Here is a 13262-nt window from a genome sequence, read left to right on the forward strand (position 1 = left end):
GCCCGCTGACGGCCAGCAGTAGGCCTACTCTAGTCTGAGTCGGCACACATGTTGATACAGAAACTCCTACAGCCCGTAAACTGACATCATCAATCCGCAGCAGGCCACTGTGGTGCTTTCAGGTACGCCTCGTCACTTCAAAATGCCTCCATTCCCCAGCCAAAAGTCATGTCGTTTTTATTTTATTTTTTTAGGTTTTATCTATTTTTCTATTAAGTCCCCCTCCGGTCAAAAATGTCCCTACAGTTGGAAGTTTTAACTTCACTGTTCAGAATAATATATGAGTTTTTATACATTCATCTGCTTAAAGGGGAAAGTTTCTTTATGCTCATTAAAAATCAAAAATTTAAAGGGCCAGTGATTAAGTGGCATCTAGCTCAACAGACTAGACAGAAATTGAATAAAATATTCATATGTATGTATTAATCAGTGTATACTCACCTGAAAATAACAATTGTGCTTTTAAAACTTAGAATGAACACCTTTATATCTACATACCGAGCAGATCCTCTTCTACAGAAGTCGCTCTTTTACAGTAGCCCAGAACAGAAACCAAACACTGACTCGTGTTTTTGGTGATTTTAGAGGCCACAACAGGCTTTCCTACACACTGGAAAGGGAGGGTAAAGGGAGGTGTATTCATTTGTTTGCAATTTGCAACATCACCACTAGATGCCACTAAATCCCACACACTGGTCCTTTAAAGTGTGATGTGGAAACTTGAAGCCTCCAGTGGGCATACACTGAGTATGAACTTGACAGTGTAGTAGGAGACATCTTGTATCCAGCAGTTAAACTTGTGAATCAAAAATATGTGCATATTGAGAAATTCTGACATTTTTAATGAGTTGATATCATTTAAAGGATTTTAATGTGGTAATTATACTTCAGACACACATTATTGTTCCAAGCATACATGTGTGAAGGGGATCTTTCATAATCAGGGTCATCTTGTGCTACTACACTGAAGTGGGTTAAATAAACATCAGAGGACAGGACACGTGCAGCGCTTTGGAACTAAACCAATTACGTATTTTGTGATGAAGAAATGCAACTTTTGTATGACAGTAATCAGACATTATTGATCCACAGAGGGTAGAGACGGTGGAGGACACAAGAGACATGCTAAACGATATGACAACATGTCATGGAGCTGTTTTAATAAAATAAAGCAGCTAAAACCTTACTGAAAATATAAATATGCATTGCATTTAAAGTTGCATTCTATTTTTTGTCATGGTATTTCAAATATGTTGTCAATATGAACAAAGACTGTGCAAAATATCAATGAACACATCCAATTGTTGCATGTCTACTTAGCAACCTATTGTTACTGTAGGGCAGATGCATAATGATTGTAATTTGACACATGTTAAACCTGTAGCTTTGAGATTGTTACATCTTTCAAGTTTATTTTTTGGGCACATTTGCCAAATTTGATCACTGACAATAACAGAGAGGAAACATTGAAGGAGAGTCAGAGGTGACACGAACAGCTGGTTACATTTAAGTATTAAGATTTACACCAGTTATTAGTAGCATTGTATCAGACCCATCTACTGTTTTATGCTGAATATGAGCTTTTGCCGTCAAACGGAAGGTTTTGAGTTTAGATTGCATAACTTTTTTGTTCCTCAGTTGGTCAATTTGTTAAGGTTAGGGTTAGTACAGACTCTCAGTAGGCCAGAGGCGATGTTACATCAGAGATCTGACGTAAAACACCCACAAAGTGTATTTCAGAACTTGTCTAGGTCAGGGAGTTGACTGAGTGTGGCGGAAGTGACACACACACGCTTTTCTTACTAGGTTGCATATTTACTTGCACTTGAAATGTCTGACCGCAGGTGAAAGCATCACTACTAAATGATAAACTTCCTCTCTCCACTCTTGAAAAATATTGACATTTTTATTAAGTCAGGTTGTAACTACAATTCATCATTACCATGGTAACAAGCAGCTACCTGACTGACTTTGTTGCTGTTAAAACAATGATTGGTTTATTACACGATCAGTAAATATAGGCAACCTGCCTGCTTGTGTAAAATAAACTGCAGTCAAAGTACAACAGACTTCACTCATCACGTTTGGATTTAGGGGGTCAGTAGTCCGAGGTGTAACACCGGTGAGGCGTGGCCCCCGAGCGCTGCGCCTGATTGGTGGCGGAACTACCGGCGACTGAAGGTGGTACCTTGGAGAGAGGCGAGCAGCGCTCAGTGCAACACAGTCCTGCATAAGCGCAATGCCTCGTTTTACTGTCCACATCCGAGATGAGTGGTTGGCAGTGCCCTGCCGAGATACCACCAACACTATAAGATGGCTCGGACTAGAGGCGGTCAAACGTTACGTGAAGAACAAACCAGACAACGGCGGCATCACGGCTGTGAAGGACGCTCGTTTTGTTGTGCGCAGGTGCCAGGGTTCGGGTTTGTTGGACGCAGATGACACCATTGATGATGTACTCGAAGACAATGACTTTGTCGAGCTTGGTATGATTGAATACATGCAAATATAAAATATATTTGTATATCAGATTTGGGAGACAGTGGAGATATTGCGCCACTAGCTGTGCGTAATTTGTGCGTATTGGTGCATGAGGAGTCATGTTCCAACCACAGCAGGCATCAAATGAATTTACATTATTAGAGAAAATGTGTTCAATGTGTTTTGTTATATTCTACTTACAGCTATTGAAGGAGATACCATGTCTCCTGACTTCATACCGTGTCAGCCTGGCGTTTCTCATCTGTATCCTTAAACGTGTTATTGGTGCAAAACAGACAGTGACAACTTTTGATGTTATTAAGTCAGACTTCTTTAGTTTGTTCAAATAACTACAATTACTTCTTAAAGGCTAAATAAGAATTTTTGTTGTTTATAAAACCCAACGAGACATTTTTGGGGTTTTATAATCTCAGTAAAACTGGCAACACTGAATGTTTACTAAATATTCTTATCCTTAATTAAATTATGCAAAATAGCACAGCAGCATACAAAGAACCTGGTGAAGTAAGTGTATATTTTAACAATTTTCTGTTTAAATTTGAAGATTGCATGTGTTTTATATTGACTGGTATTATGTAACATGTATTTTGGTGTGCAGTATATTGGACTGGATGGCAACAGCCTGACATCGACAGATCTGGTTAACTTAGGCAGAGGACTCTACAAGATAAAGGTAATGATCAACACACTGTTATTTGTTGTCATGGCTCTCCTGTGGTAATATTTGTCTTAACGGTAATATTTGTCTTAACGTTATCTTTCTGTCTACCAATATTTTCAGCTGACTCCGGAGGCAGAAAGGGGAGTTGTGAAATCCAGAGAGCTTTTGGACACCATAGTCAAAGAGAACAAAGGTTAAGATGATTCAAAAATAGATAACATGATTGTCTACAAAGATATAAAATGCAAAAATCTTAATGTTAACCAGTACTGTGAAACTACAGTAAATTAAAATGAATTACATCATGCATTCAGCTCTCTTTCTCTCTCCTTCTTCCTTTAGTTGTCTATGGAATCACAACAGGTTTTGGAAAGTTTGCCCGAACTGTCATTCCTGTCCACAAACTCAAGTAAAGACAATATTCTACTGTCCATTTTCTTTCTTGTCAGCTTTAGATCTCAAATCTCAAAAATCTCAAAGTTCAGTGTGAACACTTTTTAATGTGCTGATAGACACTTTTTGGCACTTTTTGTTCCACAGGGAGCTACAGGAGAACTTGGTGCGTTCACACTCAGCAGGTAATAAAAGATATTTCAGTCTAGATTTTAAAGTATCACATAGGCTATATTAGGTGTTACTGACAAGGTGTTTTAGGTTTTTCTGTGTTCATGCCTGTATCACTGACATTGTGATGCGATGTGCAGGTGTGGGAAACCCGCTAAGCCCAGAGAGGACCCGCATGCTGCTCGCTCTGAGGATCAATGTTCTGGCCAAAGGACATAGTGGAATTTCTCTGGAGACCCTTCATTCCATGATCCAGGCTTTCAACGGTGAGCCCCAGCTGGACACACTACACCACACCTCACTTTACTTTAGCTGACCTGGGCTATCTGCTGCAGTTCACTATAGTTCAGTTCAGTATTGGGGAAGCAGACTATCAAATGACTAATCTTAATCGCTAACTTACTTTGCCCCTGCAGCTTCCTGTCTGTCCTTTGTGCCAGAGAAGGGAACAGTGGGTGCTAGTGGAGACCTGGCACCCCTCTCTCACCTGGCCCTGGGGCTGATGGGAGAGGGTAAAATGTGGTCTCCCAAGAGCGGATGGGCCGATGCCAAATATGTAAGAGCTTACAGACAGAGCTGTCATGACTTTTCCTGGCTGTACAACAATAACTACTTCCTAAATGCTACAGGAATTGTTCTTTTTGCTTGTGGTGAAAGGTTGCAATGTCTAATAGGAAAACATGTTTGCTTTTTGATGACCCTTGACCTTTTACATGTTTTTTCTCCTTTCATCTCTGGCTAGGTCCTGGAGGCCCATGGACTCAAGCCAGTATCACTAAGGCCTAAAGAGGTAATGTTTAAAACAGACCATGCTCTTTTATATTTGATTTGCTTGCACTAAAAATATCAACCCAGCATTCATCGGGAACCTGTTCCGTCATCGTTCCCAAGTACAGGACAACATATTGGTGGCATTTGCACCATAAACTATCAAATTAACACATCATAGCTGTTTCATGCACTTATTAACTCACTTGGCATTCTCCAATCAGATTCTGAAGCTAGAAAAAACAAGCCAAATCACTATTTTTTCCTCTCACAGGGCCTTGCTTTGATCAATGGGACCCAGATGATCACCTCTTTGGGGGCGGAGGCCGTGGAGCGAGCCCAGGCGATCGCCCAACAGGCAGACATCATTGCAGCTCTCACCCTGGAAGTGCTGAAGGGAACCACCAAGGCTTTTGACAGTGGTGAGCTGAAATGATGAAAAAATCCCAAAACTAGATGGGATAATTTACCTTCAACTCCCAATATTCTCTAAGATGTGTTTCATCCTTCCTTTTTCCTCCTATGTAGACATTCATGCATTGCGGCCCCACCCAGGACAGATAGAGGTGGCTCTACGCTTCCGCTCGCTGCTGGACTCTGATCACCATCCATCCGAGATTGCAGGTCTGAGGGTACACCCATATTCTAAAACAGAGAAGTTATAAAGCATTAAATAATTGTGGAATAACTGTTATACACGTCACATCTTGTGTTCAGTATTATTGTATTTAAACCAATCAGACCATGTGGAGTTTATATGCAAAATCATGTATTAAGAATATTTCTACCATCACTGCCTTCATAGCTGGATCACTTCATTGCCGCTCTGCAGCTCATAAAAAGTAGTGATGGGTCAAATGCAGAGGATATTTCCCCCTGCAGGCATTAATAAAGTATAGCTTTTAGTAATATAATGTGTTTTTTTCCAGAGAGCCACCGGTTCTGTGACAGAGTCCAGGATGCCTACACCATGCGGTGCTGTCCTCAGGTAACCTCAAGTGAAGTCAGGTTTGTTTATATATATCCCAAAATCACTAGTTTGCCTCTCAAGGCTTTAAAGTCTGTGCACCTGTTTACTGCAGACTCCCAAATTTGGAAAAGGTTGATGCTCGTGTGAAGGGTCCCATATGAGCTGGAATTGGAGACTATGTTCAAGTATTGTTCAGCTGTTTGAGTGTTTTTTATTCTCTCTTTGCACACAGGTTCACGGAATCGCTAATGACACCATAAAATTTGTCCAAAGCATCATCAATACAGAAATCAACAGTGCCACTGACAACCCTGTATCCTTCATTAATTTGCAGACTAGAGGATTAGTCTGTCATGTAAATCCAGCTATGCCATTTTCCAACCATGAGTACTAGGTTCTGCCACAAATTGTATTGTTTTTTGTTTAATCTCAGTGATACATTTTTCTTAACGGACATACAAGATGGTGTTTGCAGAAAGGGGCGAGACTATTTCAGGTGGGAATTTCCATGGAGAATACCCAGCTAAGGTATGTACAACACCTTTTTGGTATTTGTTGTAGATTCTGTTCCCCTCTGTTTCATTGTTATGTTCTTCCTCATAGGCTCTGGACTTTTTAGCCATCGCAGTCCATGAGCTGGCCTCTATCAGTGAAAGGAGGATCGAGCGATTGTGTAACCCATCTCTGAGTGAGCTGCCAGCCTTCCTCGTCAATGAGGGAGGACTCAATTCAGGCTTCATGATTGCTCACTGTTCTGCTGCTGCCTTGGGTTGGTATGAATTTATATTTCATTTTTAACATTACATTACATACAGCATAAACATTGACTCTTTCTCGTTTTAAAACTTTGTTTAGTTTCAGAGAACAAAGTTTTGTGTCATCCATCCTCTGTGGACTCCTTGTCCACCAGTGCTGCCACAGAGGACCATGTGTCCATGGGGGGCTGGGCTGCTAGGAAGGCCCTGAGAGTTGTCGAACATGTGGAGCAAGGTAAGGCAATACATGCCATAACTGGATTACTGCTATTATTCATTTAAATGTTTCTATAACACAAATTGTGAGACACAAATGTCGGCATCAAAATGCTAATCACAGGGGTGAAGTGATTGCATTGAAAAAAATACAATTTTATCACCTATGGTTTTCTAATGTAGGTATAGTAATACACCATATAAGTCAAAAGGACAACATTGTTGAAGCATCATATGTAATGCAATGCTTATTAACACTGAAAAACAGTTCAGATAATCATTGATTTTCAAATGCCCTTCAAAAGCAACACTGATGCAACTGCCCCCAGTTCAAAGGGGCTTCCTGGTGCTTCTGCTGCCAAGAAGTGCAAAGGTAGCAGTGTTTAAAGCCATGTCAGCGTACACCAGACAACCATGGATCATACTGAAACAGCAAACATTTACACGGCCACATGAAGATAGATGTTTACTACTAAACTAAAACGTAAAATCAACATCTCTGTGGTAAAATGGATTTTCATGGAAATGTGTACAAGAAAAGACAAATATGTAAAAAAAAAAAAAACTAAATAATTCCTACTTTTGTTTGAATGATGAGAAATAATCTTAGGTAAAGTCTATATCCATATGCATTCATGCAAAATTAATTCAGGAGCAGTTAAATAACCCAATGATGAGGTTGAGCATCTTCACAATATCTACATCCTACTCAAAGAAGTGGAGGAACACACAGTTTGAACTAACCAAAAAAATCAAAAGAGTGCTGACTTTTTTCTGATGCTCTGTTTGTGAGTTAGGGTTTCATATTTGATGTCATGTCTGATATTTTGTCCAGTCCCATATGTATTACGGTCTATTCTATTGTGTCCAATATGCAGCATTGTGACTTTACTGCAAACACAGGGCTGTCATGTAATATAACAGGAGTGACATCAGATGTTTCGTCAATGTTATAATTTGGTTACTCAAGTAATTATCACCAAAAAGAAGATCCACTTAAATAAGATTTTTTTTAAATATCTTTTTGCAAACAAACATTAGTTCATAATATTTTACATGTTCACCATCTGATGTTATTTGTCATTGATCAGTTCTGGCGATAGAGCTGTTGGCAGCCTGTCAGGGTATCGAGTTCCTCCGCCCACTCCGTACCACCACTCCGCTGGAGAAGGTCTATGACCTTGTGCGCAGTGTGGTCAAGTAAGTCAAACAGATGTGGCCATAGTACACAGCTTCCAGTCCAATGAAATGATGTACAGAATAGTTAATATTTAGCCACTGGTCCACTTCTGTCTATCTCAGTCCCTCTCTTATTCTGCCTTTAACAGACCGTGGATTAAAGACAGATTCATGTCTCCAGACATCGAGGCTGCACATCGTCTCCTGCTTGACCAGAAGGCAAGTGCCAACTGTTGTGATGAAGGAAGCTATTTTAATTCTTGTTACTGCAAAATGTGTCCAGTGTACATAGAAGCTGCATTGGGGTGCAAACTGAAGAGAAATGGTGATTTCTGAATGATGTGTGTGTATTTTCAGGTGTGGCATGTGGCCAAACCTTACATAGACAAGTATCAGACAGAGTACATCCCCGAGTCACGCCCCGGCTCTCCTACCGCCTTCTCTCTGGACCCTCCAGCATCACCGAGGAAGCGCCTTCGTCATGAGTCTATGAACTGAGAATTGAAGTGAAAATTAATTAACAACTAAAATGAAAAAACTAAAGCAAAACAACCATCATTTATTTACACCTTAAAGGATTTTAATGACCAACCAAACATCGCTGTGTGAGTTGTATTTATCAACACTTTTGTCGTCGCTTTAAAATGTGTCTAATAAAGGTTTTATTTCTTCATGACTACCTCAGCCACTGCACCAACCTATCTATCAAATCTTTTTAATGACATAACACAAACATTATGATTATATGTAGATTTCTCTTGAGTAATTTATGAACTATTGAATAACTGTCATCTGTACAACTTAAACAATAAAATGTTTTAAAGCTGCATTCTTTAATTGGTGATGTAAGCCTGTGTTTGATTCACTAGCTTCATGTTTCTATTTCTGTCTGTTTAGGACAGTTATGGCTTCACACTGACTTATTTCTGGTACATTTGTTTATTATTATTTGATTAATTTTAGGTACTGGTAGTGTAGTTAATAGTAGTTGTTATAGCAGTAGTGAAATGATTTTAGATAGACAGATAGACAGATAGATAGATCTTTATTGTCATTGTCACCAGTACAACGAAATTTAAAAGTGCTCTTCCAGTATCACTTTAAACATCACCACTAGAGCTGCAACTAACAATTATTTTTTATCAATTAATATGTCAGTTTTTTCTCATACACCCAAAGTGTAAGAAGGAGCGCTTCTGCGGGTCCTTCATTCCCACTGCAGTCAGACTGTACAATGCTGCACTATAATTGCACTTTAAGGTCCTTTTTTAGTTTTTAATTTTATTGTTGTTGTATACATGTTTTTTTTAATTGTTTTTCTCATATCTCTATTTTTTTAGCTGCTGTAGCGGTGAATTTTCCCCACTGTGGGATCAATAAAAGTTTATCTTGTCTTATCAAAAAAGACTAAGAGACCAAAAAAGAAAAAAAGAATCAGATGGGGTCAGATAATCTTTTTTTTCCCCTGAAAAAATGCCTCAAGACAATGAACTGATTATCAAAATGTTGATTGCTTTTTTGGCAAGTGATTGACTAATCATTGCAGCTCTAATCACCACTCTCTTAAGGGTTATCATTAAAACAATAGGAAGGTGAAGGTACAGTACATTATCTGATATTTATTTAAAGTAGGTGAGCTGTTTTATGCCAGCAGGTTTAATCAAAGCAACTGATTTGATATGAACCTCCTGATGGTGTCTGTAACTAAACCATCTAGTGTGTAAATTATGATAAGTTTCAGTATCAGTGTTGTATGTGGAGTGTTTCAGTCCAAAAGCCATTTCTTTGTCAGTCCAATATCTGCAATACAATAACACTCAGTGTAAACAGGGAGGAATGTGCCTTTAAGTCTAAAGTCACATTGCTATTGCTCTGTGGGTGTGAGTCTTGAAACTTCTTACTCAAGTTAAATAGCACCTACCTGTCCAGGTTTGGATGCTGCTCTGCCACCTTGAGGTGCTCTGAATAAACACCTGAGGAAGTGGTATGTCACAGACCTGGAAAGGCAGCTTTAGTCAATGAACTCAAAAGGTTACACAAACAACTCGACAGATAGTAACATGTGGGGCAGAAATCTATTGTTCACATGAATGATTCAACGTCACAAAAAAAAAAAAAAAGATACTGTAGCTTTGTGCTCACCCCGACTGAATCTGTTCGGATCATCAAAACATGTCAATTTGTGTTGCCATTTCAGGCCTTTCTCAAAAACAATCTACTAAACAGCTGCTAAATTTAGGTTTCTGCAGTAGTGTGTGACTTAAACAAACATGTATGAATGAATGAAAGGCAAACGTGATGAAAAGCAAATATAAGTTCCTATACACACCACAAAAATGCACACCAACAGGCTAAAGTTCAGTACTTCCTGATTAAACAGAGAGGAATGTCTGTTACAGGTATAAGCAGTGCTGCAACTCTCGACTGGTACAAGAAACATGTACTTTACTTTGCCCTGAATGTTATTTGTTTTCATTAGCTGATTATTTTATATCCATTCAGTAATCGCGTGTAAGGTCTTTGGTGGCAGAATGGACAAACATTGTAATGATGAAAACTACTTTTTAATGAGTAAATCCAATAAATGATATTATAATCATTCAATGGTCATATACAATCCATGCATATTACAATTTAATATGCAGTTAGCCTACGACAGGTGCTGCGGTGCTGGTTTATGTTAATTTTGAAAGTAACTTTTGCAACATTAGCCTTATGTGTCTTTTATGAGACCTTTTCTAAAATAATATAGTCATAATGCACAACTTAAAGGGATCAACACTTTGTGATATGACACAATGGCAAAACAATAGGCTGTTGCATTTACATTTTGCAGCCTATACCTGCAAAAATAAACATTAAATAATGTAACTGTTTTATAGGCATGCACTGCACTTGACTTAATGAGTACAGGAGAATAAGAAATACACAGTATCCATTTTAAAGTAGTTGTTCTCTTTTTCTTCGGTCTGAGTAAAGTGTAGTTGAGTGGTTTCATTTCTACAATTTTAAGTAAAGGCCCAAATTAAATTCTATGAATACATAAATAAATAAACAACTCTTAATCACATCATCCATAGGTCCCATACATACTTTGATAGATCATAACAATGACAGAATTAACCATTGGGATTAGATGTGCAAACTTTACAAAGTAAACATGACTTGAAATATCAAATAAAATGGAGCAAACTACTCACTCAGCAAAGGACAAACATAACCTCCTCAGCTGAAGTGCAAACAGTGATTAAACTCATGATACTTAATGCACCTGTACCAACTGCACAATCAGCACACCTGTGCTCCTGTGCTTCAACACTAAAATGCACTGAATCAAAGTATGCAGACCTCAAGGGATAAAGGTTTATTGTTGGTATTGTAAGTTGGTGCATCAGCATGTGTTACATACCTATAACTGGGATAATTACATATTCTCTAGAATGATCTGTACACCTGAAAAAACTGGTTACCCCGGTCTGGAATAGTCAGCTAGTTAAAGTTATGTAGCTTAGTTTATTGAACTGGAAAATGCCACAGATGTTATGTTGGCCCTGCAGATTTCACGATTACAAGAGGGGGCGGTGTTTACGTGGATGGCATTCATAAGAGTCAAATTCACCTTCATTTAGACATGACTTTTTAAAATCGTGAACACGACGAAAAATGGCGGTGGTAGTGTGTTGAGTATGGAACAGCTAAAAGAAATCTGAAACGCTATTCAAAACTGGTCCTCGAAATTTGATTGTCTCATCAAATTTGGATCTCGCCATGTGATTGACGTTTAAAAAAATACGCGGCGTGAGTAGTAAGTCTAGTTTTGCTTTTAAAAGACGGGTCACGTTACACGATTGGTTTTCAAACGACAAACTTGTGTGTATCGAAATCAAAAATAAAAAAAGTGTCTCCTTCGAGCCGGATTCGAACCAGCGACCTAAGGATTTCAGCATATTGCCTCTACAGTCCTCCGCTCTACCAACTGAGCTATCGAAGGGACGCTGTGCAAACTCCTGACAATACACTATTTGAAACGTTACATGTCACAATGTTATGATTTATATCTAATAATTAGCGATAAAGCCTTGATAACGTAAGCATGTGTGGCTAAAAGCTTCATGACGAAAGTGCGGCCCCGTGCTACACATCTGATGCCCAACAAAGCGTCAGTAGCCTAAAAGCTACCAGAAGTTAACATTAGGTTACCTGTAAGTTAAACACTCAAACAGCGCCACCGCTTTCGCTACGAAAACTAAGAGAAAGAGGAAGAAAATATAATTTTGCTAAATAGCAGAGTAGCATATAGTCCGCTAACTACGGCACCACGACAGAGTGAAGCACCAACATGACACCTACCTCTGTGCAAACACAAACAGGTGTATTAAGGTCCGTGTTCACCAAAGTGAGCGGCTAAATCGGCTACTTAAAAATGTTTTGTAAAAAAGAATAATGCTCTGAAGTTACTTGTAGATAAAATTATTAAAAGAAAACGGCCACGAGATAGGCTACAAAGTGGTTTGGCCCGTGTCATTGGATGAATTGTCAGGAAATATAGCAATCAGGGGCATTGTTTATAAATACATGTTATCTTCTGTACATGGGTCAGCAAAGTATTGCACAAAATACGCGCATATTCACAGCTAAAAGCCGCCCACAGTATAATAACACTGTGTTGCCAAGCCAGGGATCGAACTTACACTTCTGATCACAGCTTCAAGTTCTTATTAAGTTTAATGGGGCCTTTTTATTGCAGTGAACAAATACTGGCTCTTTGGTAGGTCATTTCTTCCTCTGTGTATATCTGTGCATGATTGCAACTGGATTATAAGTGTGTGTGTGTGTGTGTGTGTGTGTGTGTGTGTGTGTGTGTGTGTGTGTGTGTGTGTGTGTGTGTGTGTGTGTGTGTGTGTGTGTGTGTGTGTGTGTGTGTGTGTGTGCCTTTTGTAACGTGTATTTTTTAAGAACTGAGATGCAATGGACAGAAGCTGCTTAATTTGAAAAAGAAAGACCTCGTCCAGCTACAACAAGAAAAGAGGTAAGTGAACACTCCATGTCTGAGGCCAGTACAAAGTATTACATACAGACCATGCCAGGTCACTCAAGTGTCACTGATTATCATCTTACATCATTATTGTTGCCAGACAGCATCATTTGGGAGTTACTGTAAATGTAATCAACAAAAATAACCGTAATCAATCAGTCCAAGATCCCCTAAAAGCAGCGATTACAGGGGGTTGATTCTGGAGGACGAATGAGCCATTAGGCAACAGTTTAACACCTTGAACACATTTGAACAGTGGTTAAGCAACTGAATATGGGGCAGTTTAGATCTTCTTATCACCACTGCCATCTCTTTCAGTTCCCTAAACAACAGGAAATAGTACTGTTGTTATGTATGCGGAGGGTTTATCTCTGTAGAGCTGAAAATCCTTTGTTGTTGTTCCTGCATTGCTGGTAACTGCTGTGGGTCTAAATGACTGCAATTTAAGAAAACTGCATTTTACTGTAGGATGATTTATTGTGTACAAGCTTTGGTGTTGTACATCAAAAGAATTGCACTGAATGGTAAAATTTCCTCTCAGCCAGGATTACTTTATCTTCATTTTCAATGAGAATGAAGACATCCCACAACAGGCGGTGAAAGATCTCTGCA

The 13262-nt window shown here is 39.0% G+C and overlaps 1 protein-coding gene and 1 non-coding gene across 2 annotated transcripts; one reads left to right on the forward strand and one right to left on the reverse strand.

Moving 5' to 3' along the window:
- Positions 1-2200: 2200 nt before the first annotated feature.
- hal (histidine ammonia-lyase) lies at positions 2201-8444 on the forward strand. The gene is made up of 20 exons (XM_062420303.1): positions 2201-2486; positions 2685-2745; positions 2979-3006; positions 3101-3175; positions 3284-3356; positions 3506-3572; positions 3704-3741; positions 3868-3993; positions 4144-4283; positions 4470-4517; positions 4770-4917; positions 5024-5119; positions 5425-5483; positions 5698-5778; positions 5928-5993; positions 6069-6234; positions 6321-6455; positions 7528-7636; positions 7765-7834; positions 7973-8444. The coding sequence occupies exons 1-20, from the start codon at positions 2240-2242 to the stop codon at positions 8111-8113; spliced, it is 1974 nt and encodes a 657-aa protein (XP_062276287.1). The 5' UTR covers positions 2201-2239; the 3' UTR covers positions 8114-8444.
- Positions 8445-11518: 3074 nt separating this feature from the next.
- Positions 11519-11606, reverse strand: trnay-gua (transfer RNA tyrosine (anticodon GUA)). The gene is given in 2 exon segments: positions 11519-11554; positions 11570-11606. It is a non-coding gene; the product is annotated as a tRNA-Tyr (tRNA).
- Between the last annotated feature and the right edge of the window lie 1656 nt (positions 11607-13262).

The sequence above is a fragment of the Scomber scombrus genome, chromosome 6 (genome assembly GCF_963691925.1).
Source record: "Scomber scombrus chromosome 6, fScoSco1.1, whole genome shotgun sequence".
NCBI lineage: Eukaryota > Metazoa > Chordata > Actinopteri > Scombriformes > Scombridae > Scomber > Scomber scombrus.